General features: G+C 49.2%; 1 protein-coding gene across 6 annotated transcripts; it reads left to right on the forward strand.

The window, feature by feature from the left end:
• Positions 1-1,430: 1,430 nt before the first annotated feature.
• On the forward strand, positions 1,431-10,859 carry LOC121349074 (CCHC-type zinc finger nucleic acid binding protein). Of its 6 annotated transcripts, none has more exons than XM_041459149.1 (5): positions 1,431-1,564; positions 8,064-8,183; positions 8,436-8,531; positions 8,706-8,907; positions 9,805-10,859. In XM_041459149.1, the coding sequence occupies exons 2-5, from the start codon at positions 8,081-8,083 to the stop codon at positions 9,920-9,922; spliced, it is 519 nt and encodes a 172-aa protein (XP_041315083.1). In that variant the 5' UTR covers positions 1,431-1,564; positions 8,064-8,080; the 3' UTR covers positions 9,923-10,859. The 6 variants fall into 6 exon arrangements, with proteins under 6 accessions (XP_041315083.1, XP_041315086.1, XP_041315087.1 ...); XM_041459152.1 differs by having other exon boundaries at positions 1,432-1,564; positions 8,709-8,907; XM_041459153.1 differs by having other exon boundaries at positions 1,432-1,564; positions 8,439-8,531.
• The last annotated feature ends 1,435 nt before the right edge of the window (positions 10,860-12,294 follow it).

Consider the following 12,294-nt stretch of genomic DNA (forward strand, 5'->3'; position numbering starts at 1 on the left):
GTTTTACAGAGAGGCTCATCCCATTTCACAGCTCGGGATGGGTTAATTCTGTAGAAAATACATGTTATAAACACACCACACAGACACGCAAACACAGCGCTCAAAACACAAATAAACCCAAGTCCATCTTAAATGAGCTGCACTTAACAGGGAGGAAAAGACACACGTTGTTACTCATACTCTAATTAAAGAAACTTAACAGTGCTATAATATTAGATTTACAGCTTGAGGAAAGGTCAATCCAAAGTGTGCTCACGATGTGCCTCTCACACATTTCATTCCTGAGCCCGGGGGCTCGGTGGGGGTTTCTTGTACCTGAGGAGCAGGAAGGGAAAGACATTTAAACAAAACGATGACAACTCATTGTGGGTAACGCTGGTGCGTTGTACTTGATGCACTACCCATGTGGGAGTGCAATTTGGGGCAGTAACTGGTCACTGACTCATTTACAAAGTTCCCAGGCAAAAGGGAGACTTGTGTAAAACACCCTCAGAACGCTGAACTAAGCAGTAACATTACTTCTGAGCTTCTCGTACGCACACAGGCTGAGAGCAAATTCTGCTCAGCAACTCGACAAACTTTTCCCCGGCAGTCTCCGGGCTGTGGCGGTGCAGCCCCGCGCGGTGCTGAGCGGAGCCCTCAGCGCTGAGGGAGCCCCGCAGCCCTCGCGGCCCCGCGTCCTCCATTTCCTGCGCCGCGGCGGCGCCCGCGCCCTGCCAAGATGGCGGCGGCGCCTGAGGGCCGGCTGAGGGCGGGATGCGGCCGCTGCCCGCTCCTCTCGGCCCCATGCCGATCCCCAAGGCCGCTCCACACCCGGGGGCTCTGCCGAGCGCGGCACCGGCGCCTGGCGGCGTCCGGGCAGGGCCGTGCAGGGAGCGGGACGGAAGTTTGAGGAAGTCCCAGCTGGCGGAGGCTGCCGGGGGACGGGGAGGGGGCAAATCCCGGGCGGGCAGGTCTCGCTGGGGCGCGAGGGGTTTTCCGCTGGAGGTTTTGGGCTGCCCGGCTCGGCGCGGGAATCCATGCGGGACAGAGGAGCAGGGCTCCTCGGTACAACATGGAGTCAGCGCGCGGAGCGGAGTGGACTGGACTAGGCCAGGCCGGGCCGGGCAGCGATAGGCAGGGAGGCGGGCAAGGGCTCCAACGCTCCCGCCGGCCACTCGGGTGTGTGCGGTACGGGCCGCCGCTGCCGGGGCTGCGCAGTGCCCGGGCTGCGCTGTGCGCGGCACGGACAGAAACGGGAGGTGAGTCACGGGGAAACAGCGCGAGCACAGAGCCGCCATGGCCCCCGTGCCCGCCCGCCCCCGGTCAGCGCGCGGGAGGCGCGCCCCGCCCACCGCCCGGCCGCCACGGTTGGGTGTCCCCGTCCGCCGCTCCCATTGGCCGCTCCGCAGCGCCGCTCTGCGCCCATTGGCCGAAGCGGGCTCCGGCGAGCCGTGCGCACAGCGGCGGGGCGGGGTGAGCCGACGGGCCGTGTGCACACCGCGTGTGGCGCAGGCAGGGGACCGGCGGGGCCGAGCGGAGCTGAGTCGTGCGGGGGCCGCGGCCGCGGGGAACCGGACCGCAGGTACCGCCGGGGGGCCGCGAGGGGACCGCAGGGAGGCGGCCGGGGGTCCCGCCGGGCCCCGAGGCGGCAGCGAGGGCACTGCGCGGGACGGTGATTGCGCTGGCGCACTCCGGCCTAGCGCGCGGGAAAGTACGGCCGGGCGGGCGCCGGCGCCATTCCCGGCCCTGCGGCGCGCTGGGGAGGCCGTAAAGGCCGCTAGAGCCGTGAGGGCCGCGGGCCTGGAGAGGGCGGCGGCGGGTGAGTCAGGTCTGGGTTCCGGGAGTGCCCAGGGAGCCTGCGCCGCCCGGGGGAAGGAGGCCGGGGCGCTGGGCGAGGGGGGAGCCGCTTTGCTCGGCCCGGGCGCGGCCCTGAGGGGCCTCGCGCTCGGTCTCTTGGCCGGGGGTGGCGGGCGGCGGGGCCGGGGCAGCGCTGCACGTGGCCGCCTGGGCGTGGGGAGGGGGAGCCCGGCCGGGCCGCTCGTGAGCCAGCGAGTTTGGGGTAAAGAATGTCCTGCGGGTCTGGGGACTGCGGAGAACGGACTGGAATTAAATCCTTTCTTAATTAAACTGGTTTTTTTTCTTTTTTTTTTAAATTTAATTTTGAGTCCCCGCTAAAGTCCGGTCGGCGGGGCCGAGCTCGGCCGCGGCCCGCGCACCACGTGGTTCCCCACGTGTGGGGCGCTGCCGGAGACCGGAGGGTCGAGGTGTCGCAACTGTTTGCTCCTGCCACAGGCACGGATGGTGGCCTGCTCTAAATCCAAATGTGACCTATAAATGGATAGGAAAAATAGTCTGTGCCATCTGCAGATCGCGGGCTGCGGGGCGGCCTTTTTATTTGAGTTCCTGTCTGGCGTGGTTCTCAAGTAACCGCTGTTAGTCATTTGGGAGCCGGCATTGTCACAACGTTTATTAAACCTAATAGTGAGTTCTGATTTCCTGTGTGCACGCAACGTGACCCCATTGCCACGCAGCATTGGGCTTGCCTAGTCTATGTTTCGTTCTTCAGTGCAGACTTGCCTAGAGTAGCAATCCTGCATCCGTCCTCAAAGGGAAGAGGTTAAATAGGTTCACTAGAGCTGTGCAGCAGTCCTGAGAGTTACAGGTTTAACCTGCCATTTCAACTAACTTTGTTAATGTCTGGGCTGAGTGTTATGTTTAAAGTCTCACATGTTGCTCATGGTGTTTTGAGTTTAAAATTTCATACAGATAGACATAAAAATTAAAGAGGAAGGTGGTAAAATGTGCATATTTGTTCAGTAGGGTCTAGCCCTTTCCATATTAACTAGTATGGATAGGCAGAAAGTGCCACTGAGTCACTCCTTGATGAACTTTTGTTCTCTTTCCTATTTGTGTCAACAGACATATCTAAGAATTACTTGTCTGAGTGGAGTCATGATGTCCTTTTGGCCTGGTTTCTGTCCCCTCTTGAGTCTTAGTTAATGTTCAGCGTTTCACAGCCTGGCTGTGAAATGAATTGAGGGGTCCTAAATGGAGCGTAGGGATTAGCTTTTCACTTCGGCAGGTCTCCTTGAATATTCAGACTAGTTTATTTCAGAATTGGGCTGTTATTACCTACTGGTCAGAATACTTAATTTTGTATCTTGTTCTGCTGAGAAGAGGGAGACAGGAGCATCACTAACTGCTGTAGCAGGTTATAGTGTGGAAGTAAATTGCTAAATGCTGAGTGGCTTTGGTGACACTCATGTGTCCGGTTCAGTTGAGGGGTCCTAAATGGAGCGTAGGGATTAGCTTTTCACTTTGGCAGGTCTCCTTGAATATTCGGATTAGTTTATTTCAGAATTGGGCTGTTACTACCTACTGGTCAGAATACTTAATTTTGTATCTTGTTCTGCTGAGAAGAGGGAGACAGGAGCATCACTAACTGCTGTAGCAGGTTATAGTGTGGAAGTAAATTGCTAAATGCTGAGTGGCTTTGGTGACACTCATGTGTCCGGTTCAGGAATTTTTACAACATACTGCTTGGGAAATAAAAACTCACATGGTATTTCTTGTAAAATGAGTAATGCTTTGACTTCTCTTTTGAAATGAAATGCTAGCTTATGATTAGCAGGCCTTTCTGCCTCTTGAGTGCTCCAGAGGACAGCAGGGCTCTACTTCCTGTCACGTTGGGGTTTCATCATGCTCGGCTCTGGCTTGTCCAGTTCAGGTGTGGTGCTGTGGGTTGGTCACAGCAGCCTGGGAAGGCCCTGCTGATTTCCCAACGGTGCCTCTGCTAGAGCTGCCTGGCTGGAGCAGTGGCTTTTGTCTGCTCCGTGCTTGGAAGGAGTGAAGTCCTGCTGATAGCGGCTGCAGGTGCTGCTTGTAGGTCAGAAGAAGCACTGAAGTAGAGTGAAGAGAGTTGCCCCTGTTCTGTTGGATCCTAAGGAACTGCTGGTAACCAGAACAATCCTGAGTAATCTTAGAGGTGAAGTTCAGCTTCTTTTTACTATGGGGAGCCCAAGTTAGTTGTATTTTAGTTTGTTAACAATCTTCTTTGGAGGGCATCTGGGCTAAAAGCCAATCTTAGAGGTGAAGTTCAGCTTCTTTTTACTATGGGGAGCCCAAGTTAGTTGTATTTTAGTTTGTTAACAATCTTTGGAGGCCATCTGGGCTAAAAGCCGTATAAAATGAGAAGTGTTACAGTGGACCTTTGTAGCGGTGTTTTACATCATCAGGTGGAGAAGAGCTACTAAAACAGCTGAATTTTGCTGAATCTCATGCATGAAGGCTGGAGATTAATAGCACTTTTCCTGTTCTAAGAGTCTTGAATATGCATTAACTGCAAAGCCACAGAAAAAACAGAGTATGAGACAGGAAACTTCAGAGGTGTCAGAGGTGTCTCCTGCAACTAGGAGAATCATCAAGAATCTCCCACTTTGAAGTTTAGTGCTCAAATTGCACTCAAAAACTTCAGATGTGACCTAGGAAAGTGCTGTGGTGCCACAGGGATCTTTGTCATCAGTCCCTGCTGTTTAGCAGTATGACCACCACACAGAACAAGGTCTAAAATTCATTCTTAATGTTTCAGCTTCCAGCTGCAGTTACAGAGGTTTTTAGGAGGAGTTTAGGTAAGTAACTGCCTTCTCCCTTCTCTAGAAAGGTAAGGTTTGAGGTAAGAAAGCACAACTGGACTTGAGTTTTTGGATGAGTTTTGGGAGCTAATCCAGGAGGCAGTGCCTTGCTGTGCAAAATTTTCCCTGTCTCAGAAATGCTACATGAGGCTGTAGTTGTGATTTGTTTTCCATTACTTCTTTTCCTGCTGTGGTGAGGTAAAAATCTGGTTCTGGTGTGTAAGAAGGGAGGGGACGATGACACATGGACAGGCAGGACAGGCTGCTTTGTGTAACACATCTGAGCTGCCGAAAACACTGATAGCTGGGACTGAAAACCTTCCAAGAAGAGCTAGGTAGCTTTCTTACAGGAGGCTTACTTAAGGTGGCCTTGATAGATAAAAGGAGCTGCTGGAAACTTGCCTGTGATGACAAAATGGAGGGGTATTGACTAACAGAGAACTGTTTGAACTTGGGTGGTTTTTACTGTGCTCATTTTTTTCTCTTGGAAGTAATTGAAAATTGTAATGGTGTCCAGAGTGTTTAGAAGCTCTCCATTTAAGGGCTTGTCTTCTGAACCAGCCTTTTCTGGATGTTGCTCCTTGAAGGTGGCTGTTGGCTTTCTCTGAAAACTGACTCATTACAGTTCACACTGCTGGGAAATTCTGTCCTGTGTTTGGCTTGTTAGGATGCAGGCAAGTAAAGCCAGTGTCAGCTGCAGCCACCTCTCACTGGTGAACCCATTTGCAGTTCCAGATCCTTTACAGGAAGGATGCAGAAGTTTGACATGGAAATACCGGTGGAGAGAAATTTCAGGCAGACTGTTTGGATGTGTTTAAGGGATCTGAGGATGAAGCAGCATGCTCTGTAATACATTTGTATGGCAGCTGTAACCTTCCACTGCTGTTGAGCTCAGGGTGGGGAAAAGGTCCTCTGAACATAGAGGTGTTTAAATGAATCTCAGTCTAGAAGGATCCTTGCACAGAGACTGGTGTTTGACTTTAGATTTCTGCTTCAGTTTGTGTAATCTTTACCAATTTGCTGTATAGCAGAGGAAGAGAAACTTGAGGTTTTCCTTTTGAAGGGGCAGTTAAAAAGGAAAAACATCTGAATCAGATGTAAAACTTGTGTATTGATGTTCCTTTGGGGCAATGAGGAGTGAGCTTTTGTCCCACGTGCAGCTGCTGACCCGGACTGGCAGAAGGACAGACTAGCTGTAGGTTGCCATTAATCTCGGTCTAAAAGCTCCCCCACTGTGTATGTGGAGCAGGTCTGGCTCACCTGTCAGACATTTGTCTTTTGGCATGTGTTAACCTGGCTGGTTCTGTGGGTGCTTCCTGTGGGGCACTGCCGTCAGGTCTCAGTCCTGTCACCTCCTGCTGGAGTCTCGGCTTCGTGGTTGGGAGTGAAGTGTCTTCAGATGAGCTGCAGGTCTCTTACAGCTGGTGCCTCCTATTTTGCTCTTTTTAATAGATTTTATGTTGCCATTTGATAATGCTTTAATGTGAGGATTGTTGTAATGAAGTGAAGAATATATATATATATGTAAAATTTAGAGACCCCCATTTTGGTCCTCTTGCATATGGAAAGCAGCATCCACTCTGGTGCCTGAGCCCGGCTCCTGCCGTTGGCTGTGCCTGTGTTTTTCCTGTTCTGCAGTGTCAACACGGTTGCTATGAAAACAGGCATAAACAATGGCACAGTGAGTGCCAGCTGCTGCCAGCAGAGCGGGCCGTGCTCAGCCCTGGCTGGCCTCAGAAGGCGCTGGAAATCTTGAACACTGAAGTGAAGCAGAGAGAACACTGAGTTATATGTGAAATCAAGTGAATCTCTCTAAGTGCTCCAACAACCAATTGTTTTAACTTTGTTTAGATGTGTCTACAGTCTTCTTGCAGCTTTTCACTCCTAACCCTAATCTGGCCATCTTTCATTTTGAGGGCAAAATCCATCATCTGGTCCCCCTAGAAGTTAGTTGTGGGATTACAGAGATGACATGCTAGAGTATGGACCTCTTGTGTTTTAAATTCTCACCCATCTACTGTGGTTGGAATAACCATTTCTGTGCAGGAAGACCATCAGAAGGAGGAACTGTTTCAAGGGAGGAGTGGATAAAAATCCACACTAAATTTGTGAAACATTGAGGTACTTCGGAAATAGCTAAATTACAATTCACGTTTAGATGCACACTGTATTTAAGAGCTAATTCTGGTTTCTTCAAGACTCAACTTCTGGGATGTTCCTGTAATTTGGGATGCTGGAGGTCTGGGAGGAAGGGAATCATTTGTAACATTAATAAACTGCAGGGTTACAGGGGGATTACCTTGAAGGGGAGTCAGGTAAACTGTGAAACATGCCAGATAATGATTCTACTTCTGTTGGCTAAAGAATAATGAATTGGGAGAGCGTATGTGAGGTATTTGAACTTCAGGAGACTTAATCAAAACAAAGTTTGACATGTATATTTTTAGACCAGTGTATTTTAAACTTGTCTTCAAGCACGCTTTAAAAAAGACTTGAGTTTAAATGTGTAATTTCCTTGTTCTTTTTTATCTGGCTCTGGAGGTGTTGTGTGAGTGTCCTGCAGCTCAGGGGAGGTGTGGCAGTGTGAGCACAGTGTGGAACCTGCCCTGTCCACTGCAGGCTGGCTCTGCTCATGCAGTACTGATCTGCATTCCCAGTTTGGACTGTCAGAACTGCCTGTCTGGTGCTTCCAGAGCATTCTAAGGATGTTTTGCCCAGTTAGCCTTCTACATAGTTGGCAGGTGTCTGCTGTCTTAACATCTTAAAACATTTTCTTTCATGTGCACCTGGAGTGGAATATGCATCCTGAGCTATAGGTTAATTACAAGTTGTAGTTTTGCTTTTCAGAGTTAAACTGCTGTTTAGGTCATAAAAGACCTAAAGGTTTCAAATGTTAAGCTAAAGGGCTTTTGAACACTTTAGGTTTAGTACTGCCTATTCTTGGCTTCCAGTCAGTACAGGTAGTAGCTGCCAGGCAAGTCCTTCAAGAGAAAGTGTAACAACTACCAGGAGGAAATAACTTGTAGAGATTAAGTTTCTGGCTTTTGAGTTCAACTCTCAGCAACAAGGAAGAAGGTGCTTTACTGAAAGGGATAATGACATTAAGGCTGCTACTACAGTAGTTAAAGGGATTTCCTTCTCTCTTTCCCTCTCCCTGAACATTTTGGAATTTCTTGAAGTAAAGGGTGGCTACAAAATAATTAAAAGAAAAGTTACATTATCTGTTCAAAGCTGTCTTACTCAAAGCAAAGGGGAGGTGAACTTGTATCCTCTGCAGTGGTTTCAGTGGTCATGATCAGATGCTGTACAAGAAAGTACTGACTTAGCTGCAAGTCCTGTGTGGTTTGCACTGCCTTTGCTGAGGGGCTGGGAAGCCTCTGAAGCTCTCATTTTAATGTAGCCTTTGGCTGGGGGGAGCAGAAGGTGCTCAGAAATGTCTTTCTTGTTCAGACAGGTGATCTGCAGCCATGAGCAGCAACGAGTGCTTCAAGTGTGGCCGTACTGGCCACTGGGCCCGGGAGTGCCCCACTGGGATGGGCCGTGGCCGTGGCATGAGGAGCCGTGGCAGAGGTGAGTGGTGGCTGTGCTGTTCTGTTTCTTTGGACAGCAGATCTCCAGTGAGTAAACCAGCCTCTGGGAGACCCGAGTGAAGAAGCTGAGAATCTTAATTGGTGATAAGAACCAGGAAAATTTGCCTCTACCTAAGAGTTTGGCCAGGGGCTCTGAGAGTGAAGCAAACTTGTCAGTTCAGTTTGTGGTTGATTCTTAAAAGTATTTTGAACTTAATACTTACTCCTGGTTTTTTCTTTTACCTATTTCAAGCAGGCTTCCAGTTCATGTCTTCGTCTCTGCCGGATATCTGTTACCGCTGCGGTGAGTCTGGCCATCTTGCCAAGGACTGTGACCTTCAGGAGGATGGTAAGTATCACTAAATATTCCATCTCTTCAGTGCCACAGGCAGAGCTCTGTGGCTGAAGAGAAGGATGCTGGGCTTCCCTGGGAACGAGCTGGGCATGTGCCCTGTTCACAGCACGCTGCCCCTCACGCTACCAAGGTTTTATAGTCTTGTTTGGTATGTTTTTCTTATTGTGGAAGCCTGCTATAACTGCGGTAGAGGTGGCCACATTGCGAAGGACTGCAAGGAGCCCAAGAGGGAGAGGGAGCAGTGCTGCTACAACTGTGGCAAGCCCGGCCACCTGGCCCGCGACTGCGACCACGCAGACGAGCAGAAGTGCTATTCTTGTGGAGAGTTTGGGCACATTCAGAAAGACTGCACCAAAGTGAAATGCTATAGGTAAGGACTGACAGGAGGCAGCTGAGGGATGCACCTCTTGTGCTGGGTGCATCTGTGTCTGGTTTTGGTTAGGAAATACAGTTTGTTTGAACAGTTACCCACTGTTGTTCAGAACTAAGGCTTAAACACTTACTAGCAAGGTGGAGTAGAGATTCCGTGGTGTATCTCTAGATGGCCACCCAGTGCAGGTGTTCGGTCAGTTGAGCTGTGCAGAAAGGGTCGTATCCTTTTGCAGAAGATAGCAGGAGGTACTTGGCTGTAGCAGAGGTAGGCACCATGTGTCTTCTGCCAGAGCTAACAAACCCCAGCTGCACTGCCCAGCTGACTGGCACAGCCAGCCCCTGCAGGAACACACTGAAGATGCTTTGCTTATGGGAACAGTGAATAGAAGTGGGTGTTAAATTGGTTTGAAATGCCATCTTCAGAGCGTTGTCTGGTTTTGAATGCAGGCATATACCAGAAACAGCACGTTCCTGAGAGCAGGATTCTTCACCCCCACCAACATTCCCTTCTGTGGAGGAAGGAGAGAGAACATGGTGTATTTGAGTTAAAACTAATTATTCTCAAAACAAGGCTAAACTGCAATAATAAGATTGGGAACAGGCAAAACGCAGGACACAATTGGAAGAAGCCCTGCAAACACACAAAGCTGATGAACCATGGTTCTGGCATATACAGTGATTAATGTGAGTTGATCATTTGGGGGCAGTTCATGGCTCTGAAGACAAACTTGCTTCATGTCAGAGAATTCTGCGACAGAAGCCTTGAGTGCAGAATTAGCATTGCATGAAAATGAAGTAGACAATGTCCTGGTCAGAGTAGGATTGCTCCTGTGAGTGTTGTGGCTGTTCTGATGTGAATGTTGTGGCTGTTCTGACAGAAGCCTCGCTTTTGCAGGTGTGGTGAAACTGGCCATGTAGCCATCAACTGCAGCAAGACCAGCGAAGTCAACTGCTACCGCTGCGGCGAGTCAGGGCACCTTGCACGGGAATGCACAATTGAAGCTACAGCCTAATTATTTTCCTTTGTCGCCCCTCCTTTTTCTGATTGATGGTTGTATTATTTTTCTCTGAATCCTCTTCACTGGCCAAAGGTTGGCAGATAGAGGCTACTCCCAGGCCAGTGAGCTTTACTTGCCGTGTAAAAGGAGGAAAGGGGTGGAAAAATCAACTTTCTGCATTTAACTACAAAAATGTTTATGTTTAGTTTGGTAGAGGTGTTATGTATAATGCTTTGTTAAAGAACCCCCTTTCCGTGCCACTGGTGAATAGGGATTGATGAGTGGGAAGAGTTGAGTCAGACCAGCAAAAACCCTCTCTGGGTTACAGGGAAGTGATCCTATGCAGGAGGAATGAAATTCTGGAAGTGTCTAAACTTCCTCATAACTTTTATTTTATTACAATGGCCTTGGATTGTCTGACCTCAATAGCTGTTAACACCAAGTGATATCTGCATCAGGCCCTACCTAGAGCATATAGCTGAGTGGGAGTAAACAAACAAGATGCACATGCCTGTTAATGGCCATGAGAGAGAGAGAGAAATCTAAAAGTAACAGTAATTCAGTCAGTGAATGTTAATGTTGGAGATACAGAACGCAATGGGAAGCTTTTGAATAAATATCTCAAAGTCAATCTGAAACCCAGACATCAGTGCTCATAGCATAAACAATTTGGAGCTATTCAGGAGTTGCAAATAAATGCATTTTCACAGAAATCAAGATGTTATTTTTGTATACTATATTCACTTAGACAACTGAGTTTCATTTGCTTGTAATCGGTTTTTAAAGTAAGATGGTAAGAGCAATTGAAGTCCTAGAACATAGAAAATGTAATTTTAAACTATCAATAAAGCTGGAGGAGGAAGGGGAGTTTGGCTAAAGTTCCTTTTGTTTATTTTTGGTTTTCCTGTACACAGTGCAAAACAACATATTAAAAGGGGTATGTGGAGGTTCAGCTTGGCCTTTTCTTTTCTACTGTCTCATGTCAAGGTCCTGTCCGCACACGTTCTTGGGAGTGGGGGCTGGATGGGGGCTGGTTGGATCTGTGCTGGTGCACTTCAAGCATTTAGTGGAAAAACCATTAAAGGAGGATGTTGCTGGAGGTGCAGAGAGTTCCAGACTCTGAGTAGGTCAGAGCAGTGTTTGAGCTGTCACAGTGGCACTGAGAACGTAAGCCACCTGCACTTGCCCTGTCCCGTGGAGGCTGTGCTGGTTCACTGGGGCTCGGTGACCAGCTGAGAAGGGAAGCTGATAAAGAGAGGATCTTCACATGCCCTCGGTAAATAAAGTCTTGGTGTGCAGGAACTCTTGGCTGACCAGTGCTTCACCCTAAGGCAGCTGGAGAAGGGGTGTGCTAACACCCGGTGTGAAGACTGGGCTTGGCCCGGAGTGCCTCTGAGCTGCTGGCTGTGCTCCAGCTCGGGCACATCCTGTGGAATCTGAGTTGGGGCAGGGGCGGTGTGCTGGACTCGTGTTTGAATTGTCACTCTGAAGGTTTTCCTTTCCAGTGCCAAAGGCTGTGGGTGCTGTAGCAGTGAGAAAGGGGCTGTGGTGTCTGTCCCTACAGGAGCAGTACCAGACTGGCATCTGCAGCTGTGCTGGAGACAGCTGAACTGGCACTGGCACTTTTATCTCTTTATCATTGCGGCTACTGTCAGGGTAACATGCCTGGTAATTTAGGAAGCAGGGATGAAATGGCTGGGTTCTCCTGGGGTAGTGCAGATGCACAGCACATGGTGGTTCAGCCTGCTAGGTTGGGACAAATTAAGTCTTTGCACACAATTACCTTAGTTAAACAGCAGTAAAGTTTGGACCTCTCTGATTACAAAGACTTGGAAGACTTTGGGACTTAAATGACAACTACAAAGTGGTGTTTTCCTCTAGAAATCTATATTTTTATACAAAAAAACCAAGATTTAAAAGCTGAGGAACACAAAGCAGGCTGTAAGTTCCAGAAATAGAAAATTACTTCAAAAGGAGATGTCTCTTCCTTAGTCATCTTTCTGTGAGAACATTGGTGCTGCTGTTCAGTCAGTTTTCCCCAAGTTAACAGGAGCTGGACAAGCAAGTGGTGATTTCATACATTGTGGGACATGGGAAAAATAAATTCTTTGTATGTTTCATGTTGATATTTTTCACTAATACTGAGATATCTCCTTATTTGTTACGGCAAACTCATGAAGTGGTTAGAGAATGACTGTTCATCGGGAACTGAGTGACCGGACATGGGGCAATGGGTACAAACGGAAGGAAGGGAAATAAAGATCGGGTGTTGGAAGGAGCTTCTTTACATGTAAGGGTGGGGAGGCCCCTGGATCCCTGGCAGTGTCCCAGGCCAGGCTGGACGGGACTGGGAGCAGCCCGGGACAGCCGTGCCGTGGCAGGGGTGG

This window comes from Pyrgilauda ruficollis, unplaced genomic scaffold (assembly GCF_017590135.1).
Source record: "Pyrgilauda ruficollis isolate IOZ18807 unplaced genomic scaffold, ASM1759013v1 scaffold131, whole genome shotgun sequence".
Taxonomy (NCBI): Eukaryota; Metazoa; Chordata; class Aves; order Passeriformes; family Passeridae; genus Pyrgilauda; species Pyrgilauda ruficollis.